Consider the following 25,540-nt stretch of genomic DNA (forward strand, 5'->3'; position numbering starts at 1 on the left):
AGTTAAAGCAAGGCTTTACATTGGATGTGACGCAGTGTCTGTTTGTGGTAAATGTAGGGTTTTTTTTTTCCTCGAAGCTTTTGCAGGGTCTGAGAAAGAAACACAGGCTTTTGAATTGACGCCACCTACAAAACTTGCCCGTTGGGGACGGACCTACGGATCTTTACTGGGACAAGCAGTCAGCAACTCAGGGGCCAGTTCTCGTGGCCAACTGCTCCCTCCACATGCCACAGAATAAGCTATATGTAGAGACCACAGAAAGTAGGGTATGTTTGCAGGATACGTACAGGGTTTGGATGTCAATTTGAGAGCTCCATCGATCGGAGATCAGTATATGTTACAGTAGTGTGATTCAGAGACTAATTTATACTATGCATGCATAGCATGACTGGATGATAATCGGGCTCGTACGTGCGTGTCTATCAATAAGATCTTCGTTTATTCGAATGTAGAGATTTGTTGAGTGGCCCGTGATTCCTGCCTTTTGTTTTCTTTAATTTTATTACCTCAAGACAGGTCATCTAGCTATTATATCACAACCCTCAATATTGGATCCATAAATGAAGAAAAGAGGTACAAATATCAAGACGTGCTTAGCCACAACATTACCCAAACCTTACTCTCGTCTTCCAATATCGCATGAGCACTTATTAGGGTTGGTAACCATTGCTATTGGGCAGTAGTACAAATCTTTATTTCGAGGAGTCAAAATCCAAAACAGTTTTGCACCAATGGGACTGACAAAATGTTCCTGCAGCTATGTTCAGTCATGGATTCCTGCAATTGACGTGAAGTTTTTGCCTATGCTCTAGGATTTAGGGTTCGTTTATGTTTAATTTATCTTTATAAATGTGATGAGATGAGATTAAAATTAAAAAGTAAAATAAAATATTATTATAATATATTTTTTAAATTAAATTTTTTATTTTATTTTATTTTATATGAAAATTTAAAAAAATTATAATAATAAAATGAGATGAAATAAGATATTTCTAAAAACAAACAAGGCCTTAATCGTACAAACACAAAAGGTAGGTTTACACCCACAGCTGAAGCTCCCGTTGGGCTCTGCTAATACATTCCGTATTTTTTTATTTTTTTACATGATTTTTTTAAAATCTTTAAATATTTTTTAAAAAATAAAAAAAAATTATAATATTATTAAAAAATACTTACTTAATTACAAAATTAAAAAAAATTAAAAAAAAAATAAAAACAGTCCAGCGGGAGCTCCAGGCAGAGCCCCATATGGTAAGCATAGCTTTACTCAACAGTTACCCTAAAAACAAGAAAAAATAAAAATAAAAAAAAGAGAACTATTACTTTATCGTCCAAAATTTACCACTCAAGTGAAGGCTTGTCATTTTTAATTTTTTAAATATATTAAAAATTTAAGAAAAATTAAAAATTAAAAATTAAAAATTAAAAATAAACCAGCGGTACACTTAACAGCACCGCTCAACATAAAAAATCTCAGTCGCATTTATAAAAAGGAAAACATTATTTTGTCGCTCAAAAAATAAATTTTTTTTATTTAATAATTAAGAAAATAATTTTAAATATACTGATATATTTTTTATTTTTAAAAAATATTTATATATATTAAAAAAATATATAAAAAAAAAAACAAACGGCCCCACTCACCCTTGTAAGAAGGTGGGGGACCAACGGGCAAAAAATATCCAGCACATCCCGTTCTTTCGATTTGACAAGACCGCAGGAGTCCAACCAATTACCCGGCTCGATATTCGAGGTCTTAATTTACCTTTTCGTGTTCGGATTTAGTTAATTAATTTATCTAAATTTTTAAAATTTTAATATAAATATAATAAATAATTTAATTTTTTTAAATCTTAAAATAATAATAATATTTAAAAATAATATTCTAATAATATTTTATCATTTCAATTCAACTCAACTCAATTCAACATTCAAACGTAATCTTAATTAGAATCGATTTAATAAGCGATGATAATAATAATAATGTAATTTTTAATTAAAATGTTTTTTTAATTAGTTATTATTTATTATTTTATATTTTATGAAAAATATTATTACTTTTTTTAAAAAAATTACAAGTATAAAATATAAGAGTAAATAATAATTGATGTATAATATTCTTCTTTATAAATAGTATTAAGATAGTTTGAGTTAAATATTTTTTGAATTTTATAAATAGAAAAAAAGATTGAATAAAAAATATTATAAAATTAAAATATTATTTTATAATATTATTTTTATTTATAGATTTGAAAAAAAAATTATTTTTAATTTTTGATTTAAAAGTTTTGAAAAATTATAATGATTATTTTAAAAAATTATAATAATTAATTTAAAAATATGTATATTTGAATTATGTTTAAAAATAATATAAAATGAAATGAGATGATAATTTTAAAATAAAATATATTTAGCCCTTAAGGTTCTCTCGTCCATATTGTTTTAAATTTATTCTCTTTTTGGTTGATTCTCTATAGTTTTTTGAACCGGAAAAAGTCCGCTGAATTAATTTCTGAGAAACTTTTTGAATCGATTCTCTCTCAGTAGTTTATGATCTTCAACGAGGGGGCTGGCCCGCAGGAGCACATGAATAAGGCAAATGACATGATGGCTATTACTATGCCGCTGCTTGAGTTTATCTCGACTGTTTATATATTTTAATTTTTTTTAATAATTAAGGATTTGATTATTAATAAATTATTTAAATATCTAAAAAAATATTTTAAATTAAAATTAAAAAATAAAAATATACTAGAAATATGCCCATCAATACAAGCTGAACAGAATACCGGACGGCATGGTAACACCATCCTCTGAATAAAGCCAGTCATGACTCGTGTGTGTCTACACACACATATATATATAGTTGGTGCTTTTCAATGGTAGATAAAATGAATAAGTCCATGTTTCATGGAATGATCATTGAGATTCGAGGAGGAATCATATCTCTTTGGTGCATAATCCTGATAATTAATTAAACTTTGTGGACCTTTTGCCGTGTCTAATTATTATCCCTTTAATCTAACATATATTCCAAAGTTTTCCTTGTTTGATGAAATAATGACAGTTTGATGAAATAATGACAGTGCTTTTTACATTGGTAGAAACGCCCCTGTCCCTCCCCTAACAAGTGCTTTTTAGAAGGAATATGATACAACTTGATTATAGTTAATTACCATGTAATTTAAATCGTATAATATGCGTGAATTTGAAAATAATTATAAATCTCGTTTGGATACTATGATGAAATAAAATGATTTTAGATGAGTTAAATAAAATATTATTTTTTAAAATTATTATTATTTTGAGATTTGAAAAAGTTAAATTTTTTATTATATTTTGTATAAAAATTTTAAAAAGTTATAATGATGAAATGAAATGAATTGAGAGTGTTTTCGTATCCAAACGGATCCTAATAAATGTGTTCTCTTTGTAATTGTTGTTAATATCTCGAGTGGGAAATACTTCAGAATTATTAATGTCGTTGTCCCCTTAAATTAGAAGAAATTAGAAACATACAAGTAAAAGCCCCAAAGACCACAATTCCTACATAATTAACATACCACAATTAACGTATCATAAACTCACCCTTTTAGAAAAATTGGTATGGATGACAAGTGCATAATGGGTACATGATTTCCCTATTCAATCACTAATCAAAATCATGATAAAAACATCTATGATATAAGTCAATTACATAAAATCATGAGACGCATGCAAAAGCAAAATAATGAAAAGAAAAAAAAAACTTGTGACACAATGATCTATACGAGGGACAGAGGAGATCCAACTCCTCCCCCCGCTCTCCCTCCCTTTCCCTTCTCTTTCTATGCCTTAGAAGCCATTTGTAGAGCTTTCGTATGTTTTTTCTCCTCCGAGAAAAAATAGTTGATTTATTGCCTTCTCCTCACCTTTGAAGCAACACACACCATATGTTTTTAAAGCGATAGATTTATAAAAGGAATTTGCTAGAAGGACCAAGATTCAACTGAAATTTGATCGATGCCACATGTTAAGTTTTTAAGGGCCCGTAAAAAATATTTAAGAAAGAAAAACTTCATAGATCTAACTCCTTCCCCTCCGCAAGCCTCCCTCCCCTCTCGCTGGACTGAAATTACTCTGTATATTTCTCTTTCTAAGTCTCAGTTCTCTATTTTAGGTTTTCTTGCAAGATTGGTCAAAAGAGTTTATGAATATGTCTAGATTTCTATTTAGTCCCTTGAACCTAGGTGAATCTGTGACCACTTATTTCGTTCGTGAATCTGTCTGGAATTTTTGTTTTTGTTTTTTTCTAATTTTATTTCGATCTTGACCACTTGTTTAGTTCATGAATCTGTCTGGATTTTTTGTTTTTTTTTTTGTTTATCTAATTTTATTTCTTTTGTGACCATTTGTTTGTTCGCTGAGAAGAACTACAAGAAAAGTAAAATTCAAGAGGAGGCCATAAACACTAAGGAAAGAGTGTCTTCTTCAATGAAAGGAAATGATTTGAGAGGAGGCCACCGTTTCTACCTCTACCAACAACACCATTTCACCACTGGGCTCATGATGTTAGAAGGAGGAGCTTCTCTCCAATAAGGGTAGCCTGCCACCAAAAGACTCTCATCGGGATATGTACATGGATCACTGAGGAGGTGATTTTTTGTGCTTTGACAATATAGTTTCGACACTCCTTCGTAAATGGCACATTCTCGTAACCACCCGCTTCAATAAGTAGAGACTTAATTTATTTCAAACCTCTTAGCCACACGAGCATTAACCTTCTTAAAGCATTTGAAATATCTTGCCTTTCCTGGACTACAAATGTGTGTGCGCTCCAAGTTTACGCTAGTTAGGGTATATCCAGCTTCATCATTCAAAGTCGCATTAATCCTAGTTATACACCCTAACTTCTCTATTCGTCTTGGTTTGAGAACATTCGCAGCCTTACTATTTGATGTGCCTAGACATGCACATACAAGATAAAGCATCTGACATTTCCATATTCTCCTTGTCTAGAATTCCTTTTACACACTCCAAACCCCTTATACTTGGCATACTTCTTATAGTAAGACCGAACTTCATATTCAGATGAGAATGTCATTCCGACCTTAGGTTCTTCCCTGGTTTCATTGAGGAGCTGAGCAACTCCTACCTCATCATATTCATTCTCCAAGAGATTTATGTTGGAATCCATTGCAATCCAACCTTTGAATAAATATAAAAAGACCCAACCAAATTCAAAACAAAGCCAAAGTATAGAAATACAACATAAGGGGAAAAACATGATTTGTGTTGTACATCGACATTTTCAATCTAGAAATGTAACCTAAGCCATTGATGGACAGTATAGATGAGATGGTATGCACAGTTCAATCTAGAAATGGAACCTAACCCGTGGATGGACAAAATCAACTCAACTGCACTATCTCTTATAGGCACCAAATGGAGTTTTTCTAAGAATTTTTGGACATGAAACTTTGGGGTAATTTGATTTTTTTTTTCAACCAACCCTTAGGTTTATTATCACAAATAGGTCGATTGCAATAGGATAACCTTAACATTAAGAAAAGTAGCCACTAAAATATTCCATTATTTTAATATCAAAGATAGACCACAACAATATTTAGTAATGACTGATATGAAGTGTAAACAAAAAATGGAAGAAAACAAAACTTACAGCTCAAGGAACGAGGGAGGTGGGAGGGGAGCAGGCTGGGTATGAAGGTCTTCGCTGGAAAAGGATCCCTGCCGTGCAGACGGAAGGATGGCGTCGGACAAACTCATTGATTAAGATGGAGGGAGCAGGATGAGGGAGGGACGCTGGAATGAGGTATTAAAATCTAAAATGAATTTTCCCTCTTTCTTTATTATTATTATTTTTTAAATTTTAAATTGCCACGTGCATCAAATCAGTCAATTGTAGATATAAAGTGTGGGCTCATAGCATTACCCTTTATAAAATAGATGAAGCCGCACTTCAAAATTGATGGATGCGTGTGCCTAGGGGTGGCAATATGTGATACGACCCGTTAATCCAACACGAACACGACACGATAAAAGGAGGTTAGGGTTTAGCCTTAACGGGTTTGGGTCAAAACATGTTGACCCGTTAAGACATGATTGCTTAACAGGTTGATAATGGGTCAACCTGACCCGTTATGACCCGTTAAGAAAGTTAAAGTTACAATTATACCCTTATACCTAAAAATAAAATTGTTGAAATTTTAATTTCAATATTTTTATTATTTGGATTGTAATTTTAGACTTGTAGTTAGTTTTATATTTTTTTTTTATAGATATTGAGATTTTAAAATTTATATAAAATTATGTTAAACTTAACTAGATCAAACAAGTTAATTTCAGGTCTGTTCAACTGATTTACATAAACGGGTTGACACGACCCGACCCATTATTTTAACGGGCCGTGTTAGGGTTTGAAATTTTGATACGATAAGCTTAACGGGTTGGGTTAGGGTTGACCTATATAGTATAATATACATGTCTTGACACAACACGAACACGACCCGTTAACACGATTTGACACCCCTTCGTGTGCCTCACCACTCAAACCAAAGTGGCCGGTGGGCTCCATGCATTACCAATGGCCAGACTTCAATTGCCACATACACCATTCCATTAGATTTCTGAATATCAGATCTTCAAGATTCTACCATCCACTCCTCTCCACGGCCAGTGTGTGGGCCTCACATGCCAGTTAAAATCATGTGCTCTTGAGATGTCCGCAAGATTATGATCGTATCAACCCTTTATTTCCGTCTATCTTAATACTTTTCCTGCTCGAAGTCAATGTATACTTGTGTCTAAGGTTGTGTTTGGGTAGTGAGATATTTTCAGATATTTTATGAATAGTAATGAAAAAGTAATGATAAAATATTAAATAGTAATGAAAATAGATAAAAAATAATTATAAAATAATAAATAATAATAATATATTATGAGAATAGTATCCAAATTAGACCTAATACTAGAGCCGAAGTCCTTCAATCGTAATAAATTATTTAGGACTAGTGCAACCCATGTCTACGACTACATCACACAACCAGAGTGAAATTATTAGTCAATCTTCTTCGAGGACCGCTAACAGAAAACTACTTTAACGAGCCATTTTCTTTACAAATTATGTAATAGTTAGGGGTGGTAATTCATTTTTGCATGTCGTGTTCGTATCGTGTCAAGTCATAAATATTTAATTATATGGTTCAATTTAAATGTTAAGTTAAACATGTCAAATCTTAACACAACTCATTTAAATAACAGATCATCTTGTGCACTCGTTTTTATCTGTTTAATAATTAATTAAAAATAAATCAACACGACATGACTTATTTCAACCCATTTAATGTAAATGGGTTGAACTAATCCACATAACCCATTTGACCTGATTAACATAATTTCACATAAAAATTAAAATCTATATTTATTATTAGTCACAATATCTTAAAAAAATAATTAAACTACCCACTAACAAAAGATATCGATATTTTTCAGATTTTAACTTATAATAAAAAAATATTACAATATAGATATTAACAAATATGAGCATAGATTCAGAATTATAATCCCAACAATAAAAATGTAAGTATGTTGAAAAATATCAATATTGCAATTCAATAATAATAAAATTGTGATTGTGAGTAAAAATATAAATTGGTCATAATGGGTTGATTTTGTGTTAAGCGGATTGACCAATTAAATATCCATTTATAAATCGTGTCTTAACTGGTCAATTCATTTTAACTTAAACCCATTAATATCAAATCCAAATCTACTAATTTTATACAGCATTCGTGTTAGATTCACAGATTGTGTCACGTATTGCCACTCTTAAATTATTAATTTATTAGCCAATAAACTATATGGTCTAGACTATATTTTCTTTTTTCATTTTTTTTACTCTTTAATACTTGATTTAAAAAATTTTGGTTCTATTCTACCAATCCCCAACCCTAACTTATAATTATTATAAGAGCGGTGCTACTTTGCCGCCCTAGTAGCACCGCTCGGTTTGACCGCTAGTTATAAAATTAGTTTTTTTTTTCATTTTTCTATTTATATTTTTTTAATATATTTAAATATATTTAAATAAAAAAATACATCAATACATTTAAAATAACTTTTTTTATCATTCGCTAAAAAAAAAAAAAAACGAGCAATCAAACCGAACAGTATAATTTAGACAGTATAATAGACTTTTTCTTATTATAATAAAGTCTTTGCTATATACATATATATATATATATATATATATATATAAAGTAACAACTTAAAAATGAGCACACAATACCGATTGTGATTCGGCGGCAGACTCTTAAAATTCTGTATCTATGGATTTGAAAGCCCCGAAAAAATTCCAGAGGAAAGTATTGGTGAATTGAACATGTAGGCATCGGGCCCTCATAATTCGGGTGTTGCGGCAACAGTACAACAGGAATCCACAAGTTCAAAATCAACTCGAGGCTTATCTCGTGACAAGCGGTAAGTGGGTAAAAGCGCAGTGTTGAGGGGTGGTACAAAATTCACATACGGAAAAAAAGAACTTTAGTACTGATCTTGTTGAATCTTTTTTCACCCCTAAAGTTCCCAGAAGACAAGTACTCGAGACACTTTTTTCAGCTACCTAATTAATGGGTTGCTCCCGTTGTATGTTCCCATCATCAACCCTATATAATGTAAGAATCTCTTCAACATATAAAAAAGCTAAACCGTGCATTTCCGACTGAAGAAAGAGAGCTTGTTATCCGGACCCAAAGTCGCTGTAATCGAATCACATCCACCTTACAACAGTTTTGCTTTTGTTGTTTTCTTTTTGGAATTATAACATATACGTGCTAGCCCCTCCTCCATCCATTGCCAATAGTTGATTTGCTTGGGTTTTTTTTTTTTACTATCAAATGATCATCCAATCCTATCTATCTATTTATTTATTTATTTTTCTCCTCCCAAAACTAAGGATTCAAAAGAGGATGTGGTTTTTTCATCAACCTCGCCTCATCAGCGTTCTTTTTAAAAAAATATTAGATAAATTTTGGACCAATATAAAAAAAAAATCATTTTTTTAATATTAAGTCCCACTCATTTATTAAAAAAAGTATACGAAATTTGTATATCCGATGTATATAGCATTACTCATTATAAAATAACATATATGTCTTGCTATCGTAATTATTATTATAATTGAATAATGATATATACAAACTTAAAATGTAAAAATCTTATAACAAATATTTTCCCACCGTTAATATTCAGTTCTTCTTGTTGGGGACTTACTTTCTTTTTTTTTTTTTTAAAAAAAAAAAAAAAAAAACACTCGTGCATTCGATTGAGACTTCTTGGTACTCATAGCTTAATTGGTTGACGAAAAATTCTATTAATCATTTTCACATATTATATACCACACTTTTTTTTTAATTTTTTTTTTATTAAATATGTGTTATATGGATGATGAATATAATAATTTAATAAGATTAAGAAGAATAAAATTAAAATTTTTTAAAAAAATATTTAAAAATAATATAGTGTATGATATATATATAAATGATTAGTAGGAAAACTAGTCGAAATAAACGGTCAGAGTGTTTGGGTGGCGATCATGATGAGGAATGATTTGTGGTCCGCTTTATTTCATACTTAAATTATAGGACCTAACGATTACATTGATTAAAAGAGTAGCACACTTTTTAGCCTACTTGCAATAATCATATTAATGTCGACTTGCCATGTCTTATCACCTGTTCAAGTTTGTAATTACAATTAATGTATACAATTAATGGGAATAAAAATATTGTTGTTAATCGTCCTACTTACACTAATCAGATCCTCTAGCTAGCTGCTGTATATATCCAATGGCCAGAATTGTCCAATGCTATCATGAGACATAGATAGGGTTTGATTAATGGAATGTTAGCATGTGGCCCAAAAATGGTATCTAATGTAAGAGAACGACGTTAATCTCCTAGAATGTAGAGCTGGCAGATAAAACTCTCTTACGTTGGTTGCAAGGCGCTCTGAAATCCTCTGTTAATGGATGTTTTTATTTTATTTTGTCTCAATTTGGGATCAGAGTTAACCAAAGTCAAAACGAATTTGATCTCAGTGACCCTGACCCCTCACTCGCATTCCTCTCTGTCTCTCTCTCTCTCTACATTGACAACATTTTCAAAAGCATCCAAAATCGAGCTGTATCAACCTGCATTTCCGCCTTTTGAGGTCTACTCTTCCCTTCGTTTACCCCCAATTTGTCACTACTTAAATAGGAGGGCGGGCTCGTGAAGTTCTCAAAATCACGAGAAAGAGGGGAAGAGGCAGGGCAAGAAGAATATGGAGGTTCGATCCAGAAGAGCAAGAGAAACGAGCCCAGACAGGGTCAAAGTATACATGCAGCCAAGGCTAAAACCCATAAAAAAAGTCCAAGTCGTTTACTACCTTTCACGAAATGGCCATCTCGAGCATCCCCATTACATGGAAGTCACCCATTCACGCGATCAACCTCTTCGATTAAGAGGTACTTGTACTCTAAACAAAATTGTTGGCGGCTTCTGTTTTGGTACTTGTGACACTTCTTTGTTATCTTTCTTCTGTATTGTCTTGTTGATGTGTAGATGTAATGGATCGTCTTACTGTGCTTAGAGGCAGAGGCATGCCCTCCCTATATTCCTGGTCGTGCAAAAGGTACGTGCATATTGATGCCTTACTGAATGTTCCTTCATATCTCCATGTTCATGATCAGAGATTGAGCATCTCAAACTCTCTCTTTTGTTATTACTTTCTATTTACTTCCCTTTTTTTAAGCTGAAGTTTTGCTTATTTTCAGGAGTTACAAGAGCGGGTATGTGTGGAACGACTTGGCAGAGAGTGACATTATCTACCCTGCAGAAGGAGCTGAGTATGTTCTTAAAGGGTCTGAACTTGTTGAAGGCTGCTCTGGTCAGTCTCTAAACAATTTATAGTTAAAATTTAAACCATATTCTTGTGCCTTCATGTCTCAAAATCCTCACGATTCGAACAATTTTTACTGAACAGAAAGATTGCAACAACTTCAAATAACCAACAGCCACAGGCAAGAAATTCAACAAATTCAGGTACCAAATTTCAACTCGAAGGGAAAACCTTTGGCTCAAAGTCCACATGGAGAGCACGAGGACCATGAATACGAAGAATACGAAGAAGAGGAAGAATTCGAAGATGGAGAAAAAACAAGCTGTACCAGCTCCACCACACCCCACTCTCGCTGCTCCAGAGGCGTATCCACTGATGAACCCGAAGACAACGAGACCCAACAACCACCTCAGACCCACAAAAGCCTCACTGTATTAACTCTAAACGACTCGTCCCCACCATCCACATACTCCGCAGACAATGTCAAACCCAACGAAAGCAATATCTCCAAGCGGTTCGAAGATGGCGATCATCCAGTTTCAGACCAAAGAAACAACTCCAAACGATGGCAAGCTGGTGACCGAGTACTCACCAACACCAACGAGACAGAAACTAGTCGGAACTCTGTCCTGCTCCAACTCATTGCCTGCGGTAGCTCAGCAGTTGCTAAGTCAAAGAACGCACCGGCAGGTCTGAAGCAACCGGTGAAGAGCACAGTGAAGAAGAGTGATAGCCTTCACAAAGGAGTTCTATTCAAGAATGCGGTGAAGCTGACGGAGGAAGATATGATTAGCTACATGTCTGAGAACCCTAGGTTCGGGAATTTGCAGTCGGAGGAGAAGGAATACTTCAGTGGGAGCATCGTTGAGGCTATGAGTGAAGACCGGGTTGCGGCTGAACCGGTGCTGAAGAAATCGAATTCCTATAACGAAGAAAGGTTAGTGACTCGGTTCTGGATTTGTTTTTCGTTTTACACTTTTTTGTATAATTTCTTAACGGGTTGACTTGCTGACTGCATTGTATGGCTGCCACGTCAGAGAATTTTCGGTCGCATTAATGGTCGAGATGTGACAAAAATATGGAACATACTAAAAATCTTAAAAAATTGATGAGATTATTTATATAATTGTAATAAATAAAAAAACGAAAACCTAATTTTATTTACCTATATAATTTCAAAAATAATATAAACCGTCATAAATGCTATATAGTCCAAACCTCGGTTGTATGAAACTCAGGCTAGGCTAGGCTCCTTTTTTCCTTCCCCGTCTTGTCATTCAGTATGATATATATATATATATATAACTTGCAGTAGAAGCAAGTGAAAGTTAATGTCATCGTTTTTGACACCATAGGAGCAAGAAGATTATGGTGGCAGAAGCAGCGGAGGAAGAGAAAAGAGAGAAGGCAGCAGTGAGAGGGAAATGCATTCCTCGAAGAAAATCTTCTGCTTCATCGAAACATATCAAGAAATGAATGCATGTCTGTCTGTCACATTCAGCAAAGCCGTTGGATCTGTAATTATTATTATTATTAGTGTTTAGAGGTTTTTACTTTAGGATGAACTTTCATAATTACGAGACCTTTCGGTGGCGTTCGAAAGTTAAGGCCAAAAATGTGGTAAAAATCTTTGGGGTTGGTGAAAATGAAAGGATGTTCCGATTCTCTGTCCTGTGATGATTTTGGTTGCAGGAATTATAGATAGGTCCTTGTGTTTTGTATTTTTATTTTTTGTTTTTAGTTTGAGTGCTTTAAGCCATTTAGAGCGTTTCCATCTCCATCGGATTTCCTAAATTTTTCTCTAAATTTTAATTAAAAAGAACACTCTAATATAATTTTATCTTAAATTTTTTTCATCTAAAAAAAATATCCTAAGTCTCATTTTCTATTTTATTAAAATAATATTTTTCTGTTCTTTTTTTATTATTTTTTTCTTACTTTTATTTACAAACTTAACTATTCAATATTTTTTTAATTTTTTGAACTATTACTCTAATAAAATTTAAATTATTTTTTTTATGGGTATGATAATATTTTTAAAATTAATTTTTTATATTTTAGTAATTATTTAAATTATTTTTAAAATTATTATTCAAAACTATAATAAATATAAGTATGAGAAAAAAATATAGATGATTGGAAAAAGAATTTATTTTATTTATTAGAATAAAATATTGATAAAAAATAATTTAGAAAATGAATAGTGATTCTCTATGTTTAGAAAATTACTATTGATCTCCTAAATCAAAATCTTAAAATAGGGAATAGGAAGATAGGGAGTTTTTCAACTTTTACCTAAATTCTTCCTTATAATTTATGGATAACAATGAAATAGGATATGGGATGAGAATGCTCTTAAATAATGAAATTATTTCATCTCAGCTCATTTTATCATTATAATTTTATTAAATTTTTACATATAATTTAATAATTTAAAATTATAATAATAATATTAAAAATAATATTTTATTTAACTTTTAATTTTTATCTCTAAAATCATTTCATCTTATTTGAATATCAAAAAAAAAAAAAGTTACGTTTGGATGTTGAATTGAATTGAGTTGAAATAATCAAATACTTTTAGAATATTATTTTTTAATATTATTATTATTTTAGAATTTGAAAAAATTAAATTGTTTATTATATTTTATATTAAAATTTAAAAAAATTATAATAATAAATTAAGATGAATTTGACTTCCAAATGAAGCTTTAATTGTTTAACTTTTAAGACCACGATGGTAGACCATACATTCATAGCTTATAGAATATAAGAGAAATATAATCAAAAGCTATATTTAATTATTGACCAAGTTCAATCATAAATCCAAATAAATAAAACAAAAGTAATTTGAGAAGATTGAAGATGACTTGTGCTACCGTCTCTTGTGAATAAGAAATTATTAATCATATTTGAAGGGCTTCACATTACATATTATCTGCAATAATATAATTTGATTTAAAAAATAATTTTAAAAATTTAAATATTAAAAATTAAATTATTCTATGTGAAGAATATGTAGTGTAAATGTGTTTAAATAATACTACTGGTAAGAAATAGTTAAAAATATATCAATTGTTTGGTAGACTAGAAAAAGGTTTACAAAACACATTTGAGTTTTCTAACAATCCGGTTTGGCAGACAAGAGAAGTACTCAAATATTCTCACTGTTATTATTTATTTTATTATTAATTTTCACATATTTTTATTACTATTCATTACTTTTCATTTACTTTTTACTACTATTCAATATTTTATTATTACTTTTTCACTATTATTCACAAATATTCTCAACACTTCTCAGGTCTTCTCACTATCCAAAATTATTGATGGACAAACAATCTTCAAGACAGTTAAAGTTTCACCAAGCCATTTTAGAAATGAGATATGAATTGAGTCCACTAGATCACTGTGTATAAAATATATTGATGATATATTTCTAGCAAGTAATTGTCTATATATGATGAATAAAATCAAAAAAATCTTGAAATTAAATTTGAAATGAAAGATATGGGTGAAACCACCTATGCTCTTGATATAAGAGTTTCGAGAGATAGAAAATCAAAGATTTTATATTTATATCAAGAAAAATATCCAGAAAATGTACTTAAAAGATTTGGTGTGAAAATTATAAATCCTTAAGTACAAACCTGCTTGCAAAGGTCATGTGTTAAATAAAAGTATAGAACTTCTACGTACAGTCGTCCCGTGCAAACGGGGCGGGGCGTAAACGACAAATATAATAATGCCGCGTCAGTTTTTATTTATTATTTAAAAAAAAAAACACGAAAACACAAAAACAAAAAACATATTCATGTGTTTATACTGTAGAAATGCAAATTTGTGAATGAAATTCATGTTTTTGTGTCAAAACCTGATGCAGTTTGTGGAAGAGAAACTCCCATTACCGACCATAATTATTTGTGTTTGATTTCATCGAATGGGCTTTACTCGATGTGCTTAGGTTACAACTTTTGGGGCTTCTATGCGAACTTTGGATCGAACTTTGATTAGATATATACTGCAAACACACAACGAAGGAGGCCAAAGCAGAGGTAGTATAAGGGCAATGACCTATTTACGCCCAATTAAACACAGACGAATATCTGGGCATGTATCAAAATGGAAGCAAACCAGTAGACATACAACCTTTTAACAGCTTCCACAGACCCATCAATGGATTCCTTCGGCTCCGGTTTGAACTAGACGAGAAGTTCAAAGGATATTACTGGGATGGATCTGCGTGGGCCTTGGACTACCAGGCGATGTCGGACCTATGCAAGCTCCCGTGTTCGTACGGTTTCGGCAGAGAGAGGGAGTGTCTTGCAGCGTGGGTCTGAGGAGAGAGAAGGAAGGTCTTGCAGCGTGATGGTCTTGGGATGGAGGAGAGGGAATGGTCTGCTTGATTTGGGATGTCTCGAGGATAGGGAAGGGTCTGCGTGATTTGGGATGTCTCGAGGAGAGAGAAGGGTCTTGCAGCAGGACAAATGACAAAAAAATAAAACGCATCGTTTTGTTTTTTGCCAACTTAGCAGCCGTTTACACGGCGCTTGAGGCAGGCTACTGTCTTAAGCATTTTTCATAAAAGTATGTACCCAAAAGATGAGAACTAATAAGCGAAATGCTTAAAGTTTCCTTCTCGCTCTTTTGCATGGAAACCAGACTTTGATGAGTTTTTTGAGCCACTGAGTGTCCTAGTATAAGTGTTTCTACCGGGTCTTCCACCAAACTACTACCATGCCTCCATTTTGAAGATGTTTTTGGCACCTTTCGGAAGGTTTATCCGCCACGACAACTCGACGATGTGCGTTACTAGGACCGACGGGGCTAGGGTATGTATTGAAGTTGATTCCTCAAAAGATCCGATTTCGCATTTTTGGATTGACCAACCTAGGTTAATGAGTAGCAGGCGGCATGAAGTAGTTTTTGAAACCTTGCCAGCTTACTGCTCCTTCTGCTGTTGCCAAGGTCATAATATGAAAACTTGTAGAAACTGTAACGATTAGAACAACATGAAAAAGGAAAGAAAAGTTTGGGTAAAAAAATGTGAAAAAAATGATGTTGAGGAAGAGAAGGTAGAACGTGACTTGATCTTGCATGATGCAGAAAAAGTTGACAACAGGATAGTGCTCTTTGAAGGTGCTGTGGTGGCCGTGTTTGAGCAAGTGGAACAAAGCACAGTGAGTGATCCGATGCAAGGTGACCAAAGGACGATGCAAGTTGAAACTTGGCAGGAGTCCTTGATAGATTCGGCTGGTTCTGATGGAGGTGATGTTGCTTCTATGGTCCTTCATGTGAATGGACTGCACCTTTCTGAAGTACCTTTGTCGAGAGATGTGGTTGGTAACGTGGGCAAGGAGTTGTAGTATGTGAGTCTGAGAAGGCAGTGTTGTTGAAGGGTCAACATAATGGTCCTATTACGATGCATGAATTGGGCTTAGTGGGTTAGTAAAATGGGTCGATTGCAGTTAATATGGAGGAGCCCTTTGGTTTTATATCATCGGGAACAGAAGAGGCTGGGCCCAGCCATCAAATGGCCCCAATACTTCCTAAAGTCCAGGTTAGTGCTGAAACTTTTGGCACGACTGATAATGACGTTATGAATGAAAATGAATTGAGGGATGAGTCCCAATCAGATTATGAATCTGAAAGAGATAGGATTAAAGAAGATATGAGGAAAGAGTATTGCATTGATTCTGAAGAACCCAGTAAATCGGTTTGTAACTTACAAAAAAGGAGTTCCACCCGGGTGGTCACTCGCCCGTTCAAACTTAATCTATGATTAGTCCGATATTATTTTGGAATATTAGGGGAGTTGGTACCTCACAATTATGCCTAAAAAAGATGACAAACAAATTTAAGCCTAACATTTTAGCTTTGGCTTAGCCTTTTCTGTTGGAGGAAAAAATTCCTTATTTTTTAGGGAGGTTAAATTGTGATTCCTTTCTTACTAATGAGGTGCATGGTGGAAAAATATGGTTGTTGTGGAGTTCTGTCATTTCTATTCATTAGATGGCTGGGACTAATCAATTCCTTATGGTGAAAGCAATGAGAATGGGCATGCTTATGTTCTTACTATTGTGTATGCCAAGTGCAACCGGTTAGAAAGGAAGGCACTTTGGGAGGACTTGGCAGCTATCAGTACTGAAGATCTTCCTTCGATTATTTGTGGTGACTTTAATATTATCAAAGAGGATTCTTAAAGAAGAGGTGGTCATTCCCGTCAATTTAATGCGATGGAAGATTTTAACCAGTGTATTCAAGCTTATGGCTTGTTGGATTTGTCTTATAAAGGCTCCAGAATGATGTGGTGCAATGGTCAATGGGAGATAGAGCTGCGCGTGGGGGAGATTGGTGGTGGCTGGTTTGGTCGCCGGCTTGAAGGGGAGTCGCTGGTGGTGGCGGTGAGGCTGAGTGGCCATGTACGGCGGGGTTAGTGGAGAGAAATGGGTGAAACCCATTTCGGTTGAATTACCACAGGGGAGAGAGAGAGATCTGCGTGTGGGGGAGATTGGTGGTAGCTGGCTTGGTCGTCGGCGTGAGGGGGAGTCGCCAGTGGTGGCAGTGAGGCTTGGTGGTGCACAGCGGCGCTGGGCTGGGCTGAAGGAGAATCGGGCTTGGGGGAGAATAGGGCCGAAGGAGAGAGAGAAAGTGAGGAAAGAAAAAAAAAATAAAATTATTAAAATATTTATCACTATTATATATAAAAAATAAATAAAATCACTAAAATATTTATTACTATTATATATAAAATAAAATCATCATTTCATCATCATTAAAAAAAAAAATCAATCATTGATAGGACCCATACCTTTTTCAACTATCTATCCAAAAGTCAACAACTCAACATATTTTATATATCTAAACAACTCAAAATATTTTTAATGGGACCCACAAATCTACTCATAACTATTCACAAACATTCTCAACACTTTTCAAGTATTCTCACTACCCAAACGCTTGTGCTTTTATCTGATGGTACTTCTCTTAACTCCTCACATGATATTCATCAAGCTGCGGTTGAGTACTATAAGCATTTTTTGAGAGTGGCTAGCAGTAGATACTTGCCCTTTCTTAGTGATTTGGTTTCTCCTGTGATCACTGATGTGGAGAATCTAGCTCTTTGTCGACTCTCATCCCTAGACAAGGTTAAAGATACTCTTTTTAGTATCTCCATTGATAGTAGTCCTGAACCAGATGGTTTTGAGTCTGCTTTCTTTAGGTTTTGTTGGGATTTGGTTAAAGATGATTTACTTGAAGCCATTTCTGATTTTTTCCAAAACCATTCATTTCCTAGATTCTATACTGCCTCTTATATTGTCTTGAATCCTAAAGTGGATAAGCCTAATGAGTTTGATGAATTCCGACCCATTAGCCTTTGTTCGGTGATTTATAAGATTTGCGCTAAAATTATGGTGGGTTGTATGAAGACTTTTTTTTATAAGATGATTTCACAGGTGCAATGGGCTTTTCTCCTTGGGCGCAGTATTTTTGAAAATATTAGTCTTACCCAGAAGATGGTCCATTCCATTCACAAAGGTTCTAATGAGGTAATGTTTTGGTTAAACTCGATATGTCAAACGCTTATGATAGGGTGGATTGAAATTTTTTTCTTCATGTCTTGGCAGCTTTTGGTTTCTCTCATCATGCTTGTGATCTTTTTAAGGCCTATATCTCTACACCTTGGTTTTCTATTATGATGAATGGTATATCTTTGGGTTTCTTTAAAGGAAACCGTGATTTGAGGTAAGGCGATTCACTTTCGCCCTATTTATTTATTATTATGCAAGATGTGCTTTCTCGTCTACTTAGAAAGTCCTTTGAGGATGGTAAAATTGGCTATTTTACTCAGCCTAGAGGCACACCTCTTATTTCTCATCTTATGTATGCCAATGATATTATCATTTTTGCTAATGGTGGTAATAGATCTATGAGGAACTTGACCCAGGTTTTAACGATTTATGAATCTTGGTTCGGTCAAGTCCTTAATAAAGAGAAGAGTGCTATTTATTTTTCTTAACGTATCTCTGTTCCTAGAAAAGCTTCTCTTTTGCGCATTACTGGTTTTTCTGAAGGGTCATTTCCTTTTAAATATTTGGGTGTCCCTGTGATGGTTGGGAGACTTAAAGCTAGTGATTTTGGTGAGTTACTTGGGAAAATCAATAAGAAAATTGCGGGTTGGAAGATGAAATTGCTTTCTATGGGTGGTCGGACTATCCTTCTTTGCCATGTTCTTTCTAGTATGGCTATTCATCTTATGGTTGTTTTACATGTCCCTTATTTTGTGATCAAGGCCTTGAATAGGACTCTGAGTTCTTTCTTTTGTGTGATTATGAAGGGAAAGGAAATGACTTTCTTGGTATAATATATGTAAGCCTACTGAGGAAGGTGGTTTGAGTATTCGAAATTTTGAGGACATTCAAAGGGCTTTACATGTGAAACTTGCTTGGCGTCTTATTAAGAGCAGTCTTTATGGGCGGATTTTTTTAGAGCAAAGTATGCCCGTAATAATCACTTATCTCTTTTGATGCCTAATATGGCTCATTTTGAAAATCCGTTGTCCGTTGTATCCTAGAGGTTTTAAATAATTCGAAGTGGATTGTGCGAGAGGGGAATATTTCCTTTTGGTTTGATAATTAGGAAGAAAGGGGTCTTCTTAGTTCCCACTATCCTGTTCTTGATCAGCCTATATTGAAAATTAAATAATGTCGTATTGAAAATGGTTGGGATATTTCTTTACTGGAAAGGCTAGTGGGTTTTCAAAAAACTTCTAATTTATGTCAATCCTTGGTTAGGAGGAAGGACGGGCAGGATATTTTAATCTGGCTGAAGGATAGTGATGGAAACTTCTTGACCAAAAGTGGTTGGGATCTTATTCGAGTTAGGGCTCCTTCATTACCTTGGGCTCATTGGATTTGGCATAACTCCCTTCCTAAGAAGATTTCTATTATGATGTGGAAGGCCTATAATAATTGTTTGAGTGTTATAAGACGATCAGATCTAATGGCATTCCTATTGTCTCTAGGTGCAATTGTTGCTCTTTGGGCCATATGGAGGATTTGAATCATGTACTTTGTATGGGGGATGTCGCTAGGCATATTTGGCGTATAGCTTCTATTCAGCTAGGTATGCATATGGGTATTTTCCTTACTTGGAATGAGCAAGTTAATTTCTGGTTTCGGCATGTCGGGAAGTCTTCTCGGGTTCGGATTATTTTTGGACTTCTCCCTACTATTGTGCAGCTTTGGAACAGGCACTGCAAAGCTCGTTATGAGGATATAACTGATACTATTGACTCTGTTTGGCATGTCATCAAATTTTGGATTCATAAGATCATGGAGTTGATTATGAAAATTTCTCAAGTTTCTCACCAGGATGTCGTTGTTTTGAATAGAATGGACATTCCTGTTGTCCTTCCTAAGCCTAAGATGGTCCGTGTGGTGAGGTGGTCTAGACCTCCTCAAGGTTGGGTGAAGCTGAATACTGATGGTAGTAGTTTAGGTAATCCTGGTCCGGCTAGTGCTGGTGGTGTTATTCATGATAGTTTGGGTCGGTTTCAAGTGGCTTATTCTGTTTTCTTGGGTTAGGGTTCTAACAATTTTGCTGAATTGAGAAGTTTGTGGGAGGGGGTTAAGAGGTGCTATCAGTTTGGTTTCTTCTGGGTTGAGAGTGAGATGGATTCTTAGCTTCTTGTTAATTGGCTTACTAAATGTATTTGTCATCTTTGGTACCTCGAGGATTATTGGGAGGATCTACTTGGTTATTTAGAGTGCATGGAGTTTCGTGTGAATCATGTTTATCGTGAAGGAAATGTTGTGGTCGATTTTCTTGCCAAGAGAGGTTTAGGGGTTCTGATATGGATTGGTATAATGATAATGATCATCTACCTAGCCAGTTACGTGATCTTCTTAGAATGGATAGAATGGGTCTTCTTTATCTATGCATTTCGTAGCTTCTATCCCAGGTACGATTTCTTGGTTTCAGTTAGACTGACTTTCTATCATTATTTGCCTTTGTGGTTTTTTCTTCTTGCAGGTTTTGGTTTTTTGTCTTGGTCTTGTATTGGTCTTGTTTTTCTGAACATTTAGTTTGTAGCTTGTTGTTTGTTGATTTTGATGTCTGGGAGTTGGGTTTTTTATTTTGCTTATTTGTACATCACAAGCATCTAAAATTTGTAACCATGGTTTTCCTCCGCCATAAGTGAGGGTTATCAATAAAGTTGGAGTACTGTCCTCTTCCAAAAAAAAAAAAAAAAAAAAAGAGAAAATTGGATATCAATCCAAACCATGTCCCATTGACAAGTAGTGCAACGAATATTAAGGTATTTGTAAGGTACTAAAAATATGAAATTGTGTTTTGGGATCAATGATCTAGAATTTATTGGCTATAGTGATTATGATTTTTGAGGTGATGTAGATGATATAAAATTTACAAGTAGATATATATTTCTATTTGGTGGAGCAATAATTTCTCGGTTGAGTAAGAAATAGGATTGGGTTGCTGTTTATTATGAAAGCATAATATACACTACAACAAATTTGAGATTTTGGGACGAAATTATTTAGGGACGAAATTTTTTTCATTCCTAAAAGTCATTTTTTGAGACGAAATTTAAATTTCGTCCCAAAAAATCGATGAATTTAGAAAATTGTTCTAACGTCAAAATAACCGTTCGAACAGTATTTTCTGTGACGAATTAAATCGTCTCAAAAAAATTTTTCCGTTCGAAAGTGAAAAAATACGTTCGAACAGTAAAATTTGGCGGATAATTACTTTATTATGGCGGGGAAAGTTCAAAAACGTTCGAACGAGAATTTGTTGTGTTCGAACGGAAAATATTTGGTGGTAAATCCTGGCGGGAAGGTTTCTAAACCGTTCGAACGGAATATATTTAGTTAGAACATATTCAAGCACCACATTTATACATTCGAAGGTATAATATTAATCTCGGTACGAAACTCAAAATATAAAAAATATATATCATATATACAAATTCATTAATTAATTTTATGTAATTAGTTTTAAAATATTTTAATAATTTCTTTTACGTTAAATAAGATTTTTAGTTAAATAAATATTATCAACCACAAATATATTAATCAACCAAATAAAGCAAATTATCAAAATGCCATATATATTGTTCATAATTACAACAAAAGAAAATATAAATAAAAGATAAAAACTATTGTGATGCGAGGTCTCTATACACATCCTCGACTGCAGCTAATTGTGTCTTTACCTGTGTCAGTCGAGTACTAACTGTGACCTGAGTTGCATTATTGGCATTAATCACTGTACGTAACTCATTAACCTCTGTACGTAACCCAGAGACGGTAGCCATAATCTCTGTACGCAACTCAGACATGGCAGTATGCACAGCAGTATGCACTGCATCAATCACTGCTGATGTGTGTACGTTGATCTCAGCACGCAATATGTCAGCCATCTCCTCGCGAATATATGTGCGTGATGTCTCAGCCTGTGTAGATGTCTCACCAGCCGATACTCCAGTATCTCCCGGCTGCGCATCTCTCTGAATCTCAGCCCTGTCAGGAACAGCCCCACGAAAATAAAATCTAGAGTGTCCCGTGCTCCGTGATAGGGTGGTGCTGTTGATCGGTGCCATCGGAAATCGGGAACGCTCGGCAGGTTCGGACACAACCCCGGCATGTAGCAAAAATCGAGTGATGAGGATCCCAAACGGAAGTATATCTGTCGTAATGAACCGTGCCTCTGATCGGATTCTCTCAAATATATAACCAACGAGGTCGATCGGGATGCCACGAGCGACCCGTATCATAAATCTCGCTCGATCCATGCCGACCTCCGTCTTGTGCTACCGTGGGTCAATATTATTGGCAATGATCAAATTCATAATCTTGAAGAATGAAGATAAATCTGCCTGCCTAATACTCTTGGAGCCATCGTACACTGGAGCATCTGGACCAACAATCAAGTCTCTGATCTCGTGATCAGCAAGTGTATCGATCTCATCTGTGTAATCTAGTCCCTCGTCCTGAGACATAGCTACATCACCTGAAGGACCAGACTCTCTAGGCGGCAGGTTTGGATAGGCATCAAGAAGCCTAGGAATACCCACATATACAGCGAGTCCGTCTGCTGAAAATATAACAGGAGCTCCTCGGACACAGATCCTATATGCCCCTCCATCGTCTGGGCTAGCAGCACCGAGCTCTTTATAGAACTCAGTAACGATCTCAATGAAGGAAACGAGCTCCATTCCTTCTTCTCGCTGATCTAAGATTGGTGCCCAACCACGATCATTGAATACTGATGGGAGGGAATGACCCTCCCATATAAGAGCGACAAAATCAGACAGTTTTACCTGTCGCTCAAGTAAAACGGTCCGCTCTCGAACTGTTTGGATGGAAGGTTCTCCTGATCTACCACGTTTACGGCCCCGATAAGATATTATTATGATCCTGAAATTTTAAAAATAAAATATACATTCAAGATTAGTGATAAAATCTAATTACGACTAAAAGATTTACAAAATTATATACTAATAGCAATTTAATAAATTAATTGATAGAACATATAATCAATTAAACGATGAAAACAATTTAATAAGCTAATAAAATGTTAATGGAATGAATTTAATAATTAGCGTTCGAACGTCTAAATATATGGTCGAACGGACAATTAATAACGTTCGAACGTGTCGATTAAGTTCGAACGTACAGGTTTACCGTTCGAACGGACTGGTTAATACCGTTCGAACGTAAAACAGATCTAACTCGGCCATGGCTGAGTCAACTCAGTGGCCATGAAAATACTCAAAAATTAATCGATTCCGTGGTTTCTTCGACTAAAAACAAAGTACTCTTCATTTCTAAACATCCTACGATAGATTTATGATGTTCTACGGTAATTATTGATGAAAAAATGCAATTTAAAAAAAAACAAATAAAACCATAAAATTATAAAATAAACGGTAAAACGAGTTTGAAAATACATACCTTTACTTGGGAGGAAAAGTGATTGACGTATGTGCTGATCACGACGGCAGACGGCGGTGAATGTAGTGCGTTCAAACGTTTTCTCGCTTTTTCAAACGGTGGGGACGGCGGCGTGTGAGAAGGAGCTGCCTGCGATAACTTATACGTGCATAACCGTTCGAACGTTAATATTTAACGTTCGAACGTTAATATAAAACCGTTCGACCGTTACTATTTCACGTTCGAACAGAAGTTTTGTAAGTTTATTAAAAAATATATTAAATGTATACTATATTTATATTCCTATAAATTGTTATAATATATATACTATTATAGTAGATTATATATACTGTAATATATATGTAATATTATAATATATATTATGATAGTAGAATACTTTAAATGAAAGCATAATAACTTATAAAATATTTTTTTATAGTATAATAGTAATATATCATAATACTTTACTATCAAAGTGTTATATATGAGATATTAATATGTATATAGTACCACATAATAGCATGTAGTGCTATATGGTATGAGTTTATACTTAACTAATATATGTCATATTATATATTCCATTATACTTTACCTACTAAAGTTATATATGACATTATACAACATATATATATAGAGTATAGCTTACTAATATACTATCATCTTATAAATTTCTCTACACTTTATTATGTGACCTTAGTATATTTGAGGCTATATATATGTGAGTATATATTACTAATACATATGATCTTAATAATATATATGATAGTATAGGTCACTACATATATGATAATATATATTACTATATATATATATATACTATATATTTAGTATATATTACATTATATATGATAGTATATATAACTAATACATATGATGTTATAGTACTTTTCATTTAATGATGAAAAAAGTTATATTTAAACATAAAGGATATGTGTTCGAACGGTACTCGTAAACCGTTCGAACACATATGTTAACGTTTGAACGTAAAAAAAATTCGAACGGACAAGGCAAATGGCGGGAAAACATCCCGCCAAAAAACAAGACAGCTGGATTACCGTTCGAACGTAATTTGTTATAGTTCGAACGGATTATTGCAGTGGTGGGAAAATATCCCGCCAATTAAACTATAGTCTCATCTAATATGTCTATATATATTAATGTTGTTCTTTTATTCAAAAGGTGTAATGAAAAAAAAATATAAATAAACATTTACAATACCGTTTGAACAGTTAGAAATTAAAGTTCGAACGGTTAATTTTCGAGCGGTAATAAATCAATAACGTTCGAACACATATGTTAACGTTCGAACGTGAAAATTAGGAGGGAATTTTCTCCCACTTAATATTTTCACGTTCGAACGGTTAGTAAATAACCGTTCGAACATGAAATGTTCTTCAAAAACACGACAGAACCTCACAATTCTGTTTCTCTCCTCCTGCTGTCGCTCCGTGTGGTCGCCCGAAGATTACCCCTTCGCATATCAGAGGTATTCTTTCTCAAACTAGCCCTTAAGCTCAAAAAAATTGTTCATCTCACTCAATTATTCTCGGATTATTACTTGTAGGATAGTTTGTGATTATTCTCGGATTATTCTCGGATTATTTCCTTTTCATCTTCAAAAATTCAGGTATTTCTTTTAAAATATAAATGTATGGTTTGAACTTTATATTTTGCAATGTTAGAAAGTTGTATGCTTTGAGATT

The 25,540-nt window shown here is 33.9% G+C and overlaps 1 protein-coding gene across 1 annotated transcript; it reads left to right on the plus strand.

The window, feature by feature from the left end:
* The first annotated feature begins 9,985 nt into the window (after positions 1 to 9,985).
* On the plus strand, positions 9,986 to 12,434 carry LOC121248509 (protein SOSEKI 2). The gene is made up of 5 exons (XM_041146989.1): positions 9,986 to 10,504; positions 10,602 to 10,671; positions 10,814 to 10,926; positions 11,023 to 11,815; positions 12,234 to 12,434. Exons 1-5 carry the CDS (start codon positions 10,321 to 10,323, stop codon positions 12,352 to 12,354), a joined length of 1,281 nt encoding a protein of 426 aa, XP_041002923.1. The 5' UTR covers positions 9,986 to 10,320; the 3' UTR covers positions 12,355 to 12,434.
* Positions 12,435 to 25,540: the final 13,106 nt, after the last annotated feature.

Source organism: Juglans microcarpa x Juglans regia, chromosome 2D, assembly GCF_004785595.1.
Source record: "Juglans microcarpa x Juglans regia isolate MS1-56 chromosome 2D, Jm3101_v1.0, whole genome shotgun sequence".
NCBI classification, from domain to species: domain Eukaryota; kingdom Viridiplantae; phylum Streptophyta; class Magnoliopsida; order Fagales; family Juglandaceae; genus Juglans; species Juglans microcarpa x Juglans regia.

What these genes read in the sequence shown, in the direction of transcription:
- LOC121248509 (XM_041146989.1), top strand. Translation starts at nt 10,321, where the DNA reads ATGGAGGTTCGATCCAGAAGAGCAAGAGAAACGAGCCCAGACAGGGTC. An exon ending in TATTCCTGGTCGTGCAAAAG is followed by an intron (nt 10,672 to 10,813) that starts GTACGTGCATAT and finishes GCTTATTTTCAG; the next exon opens with GAGTTACAAGAGCGGGTATG. An exon ending in AATTCCTATAACGAAGAAAG is followed by an intron (nt 11,816 to 12,233) that starts GTTAGTGACTCG and finishes TTGACACCATAG; the next exon opens with GAGCAAGAAGATTATGGTGG.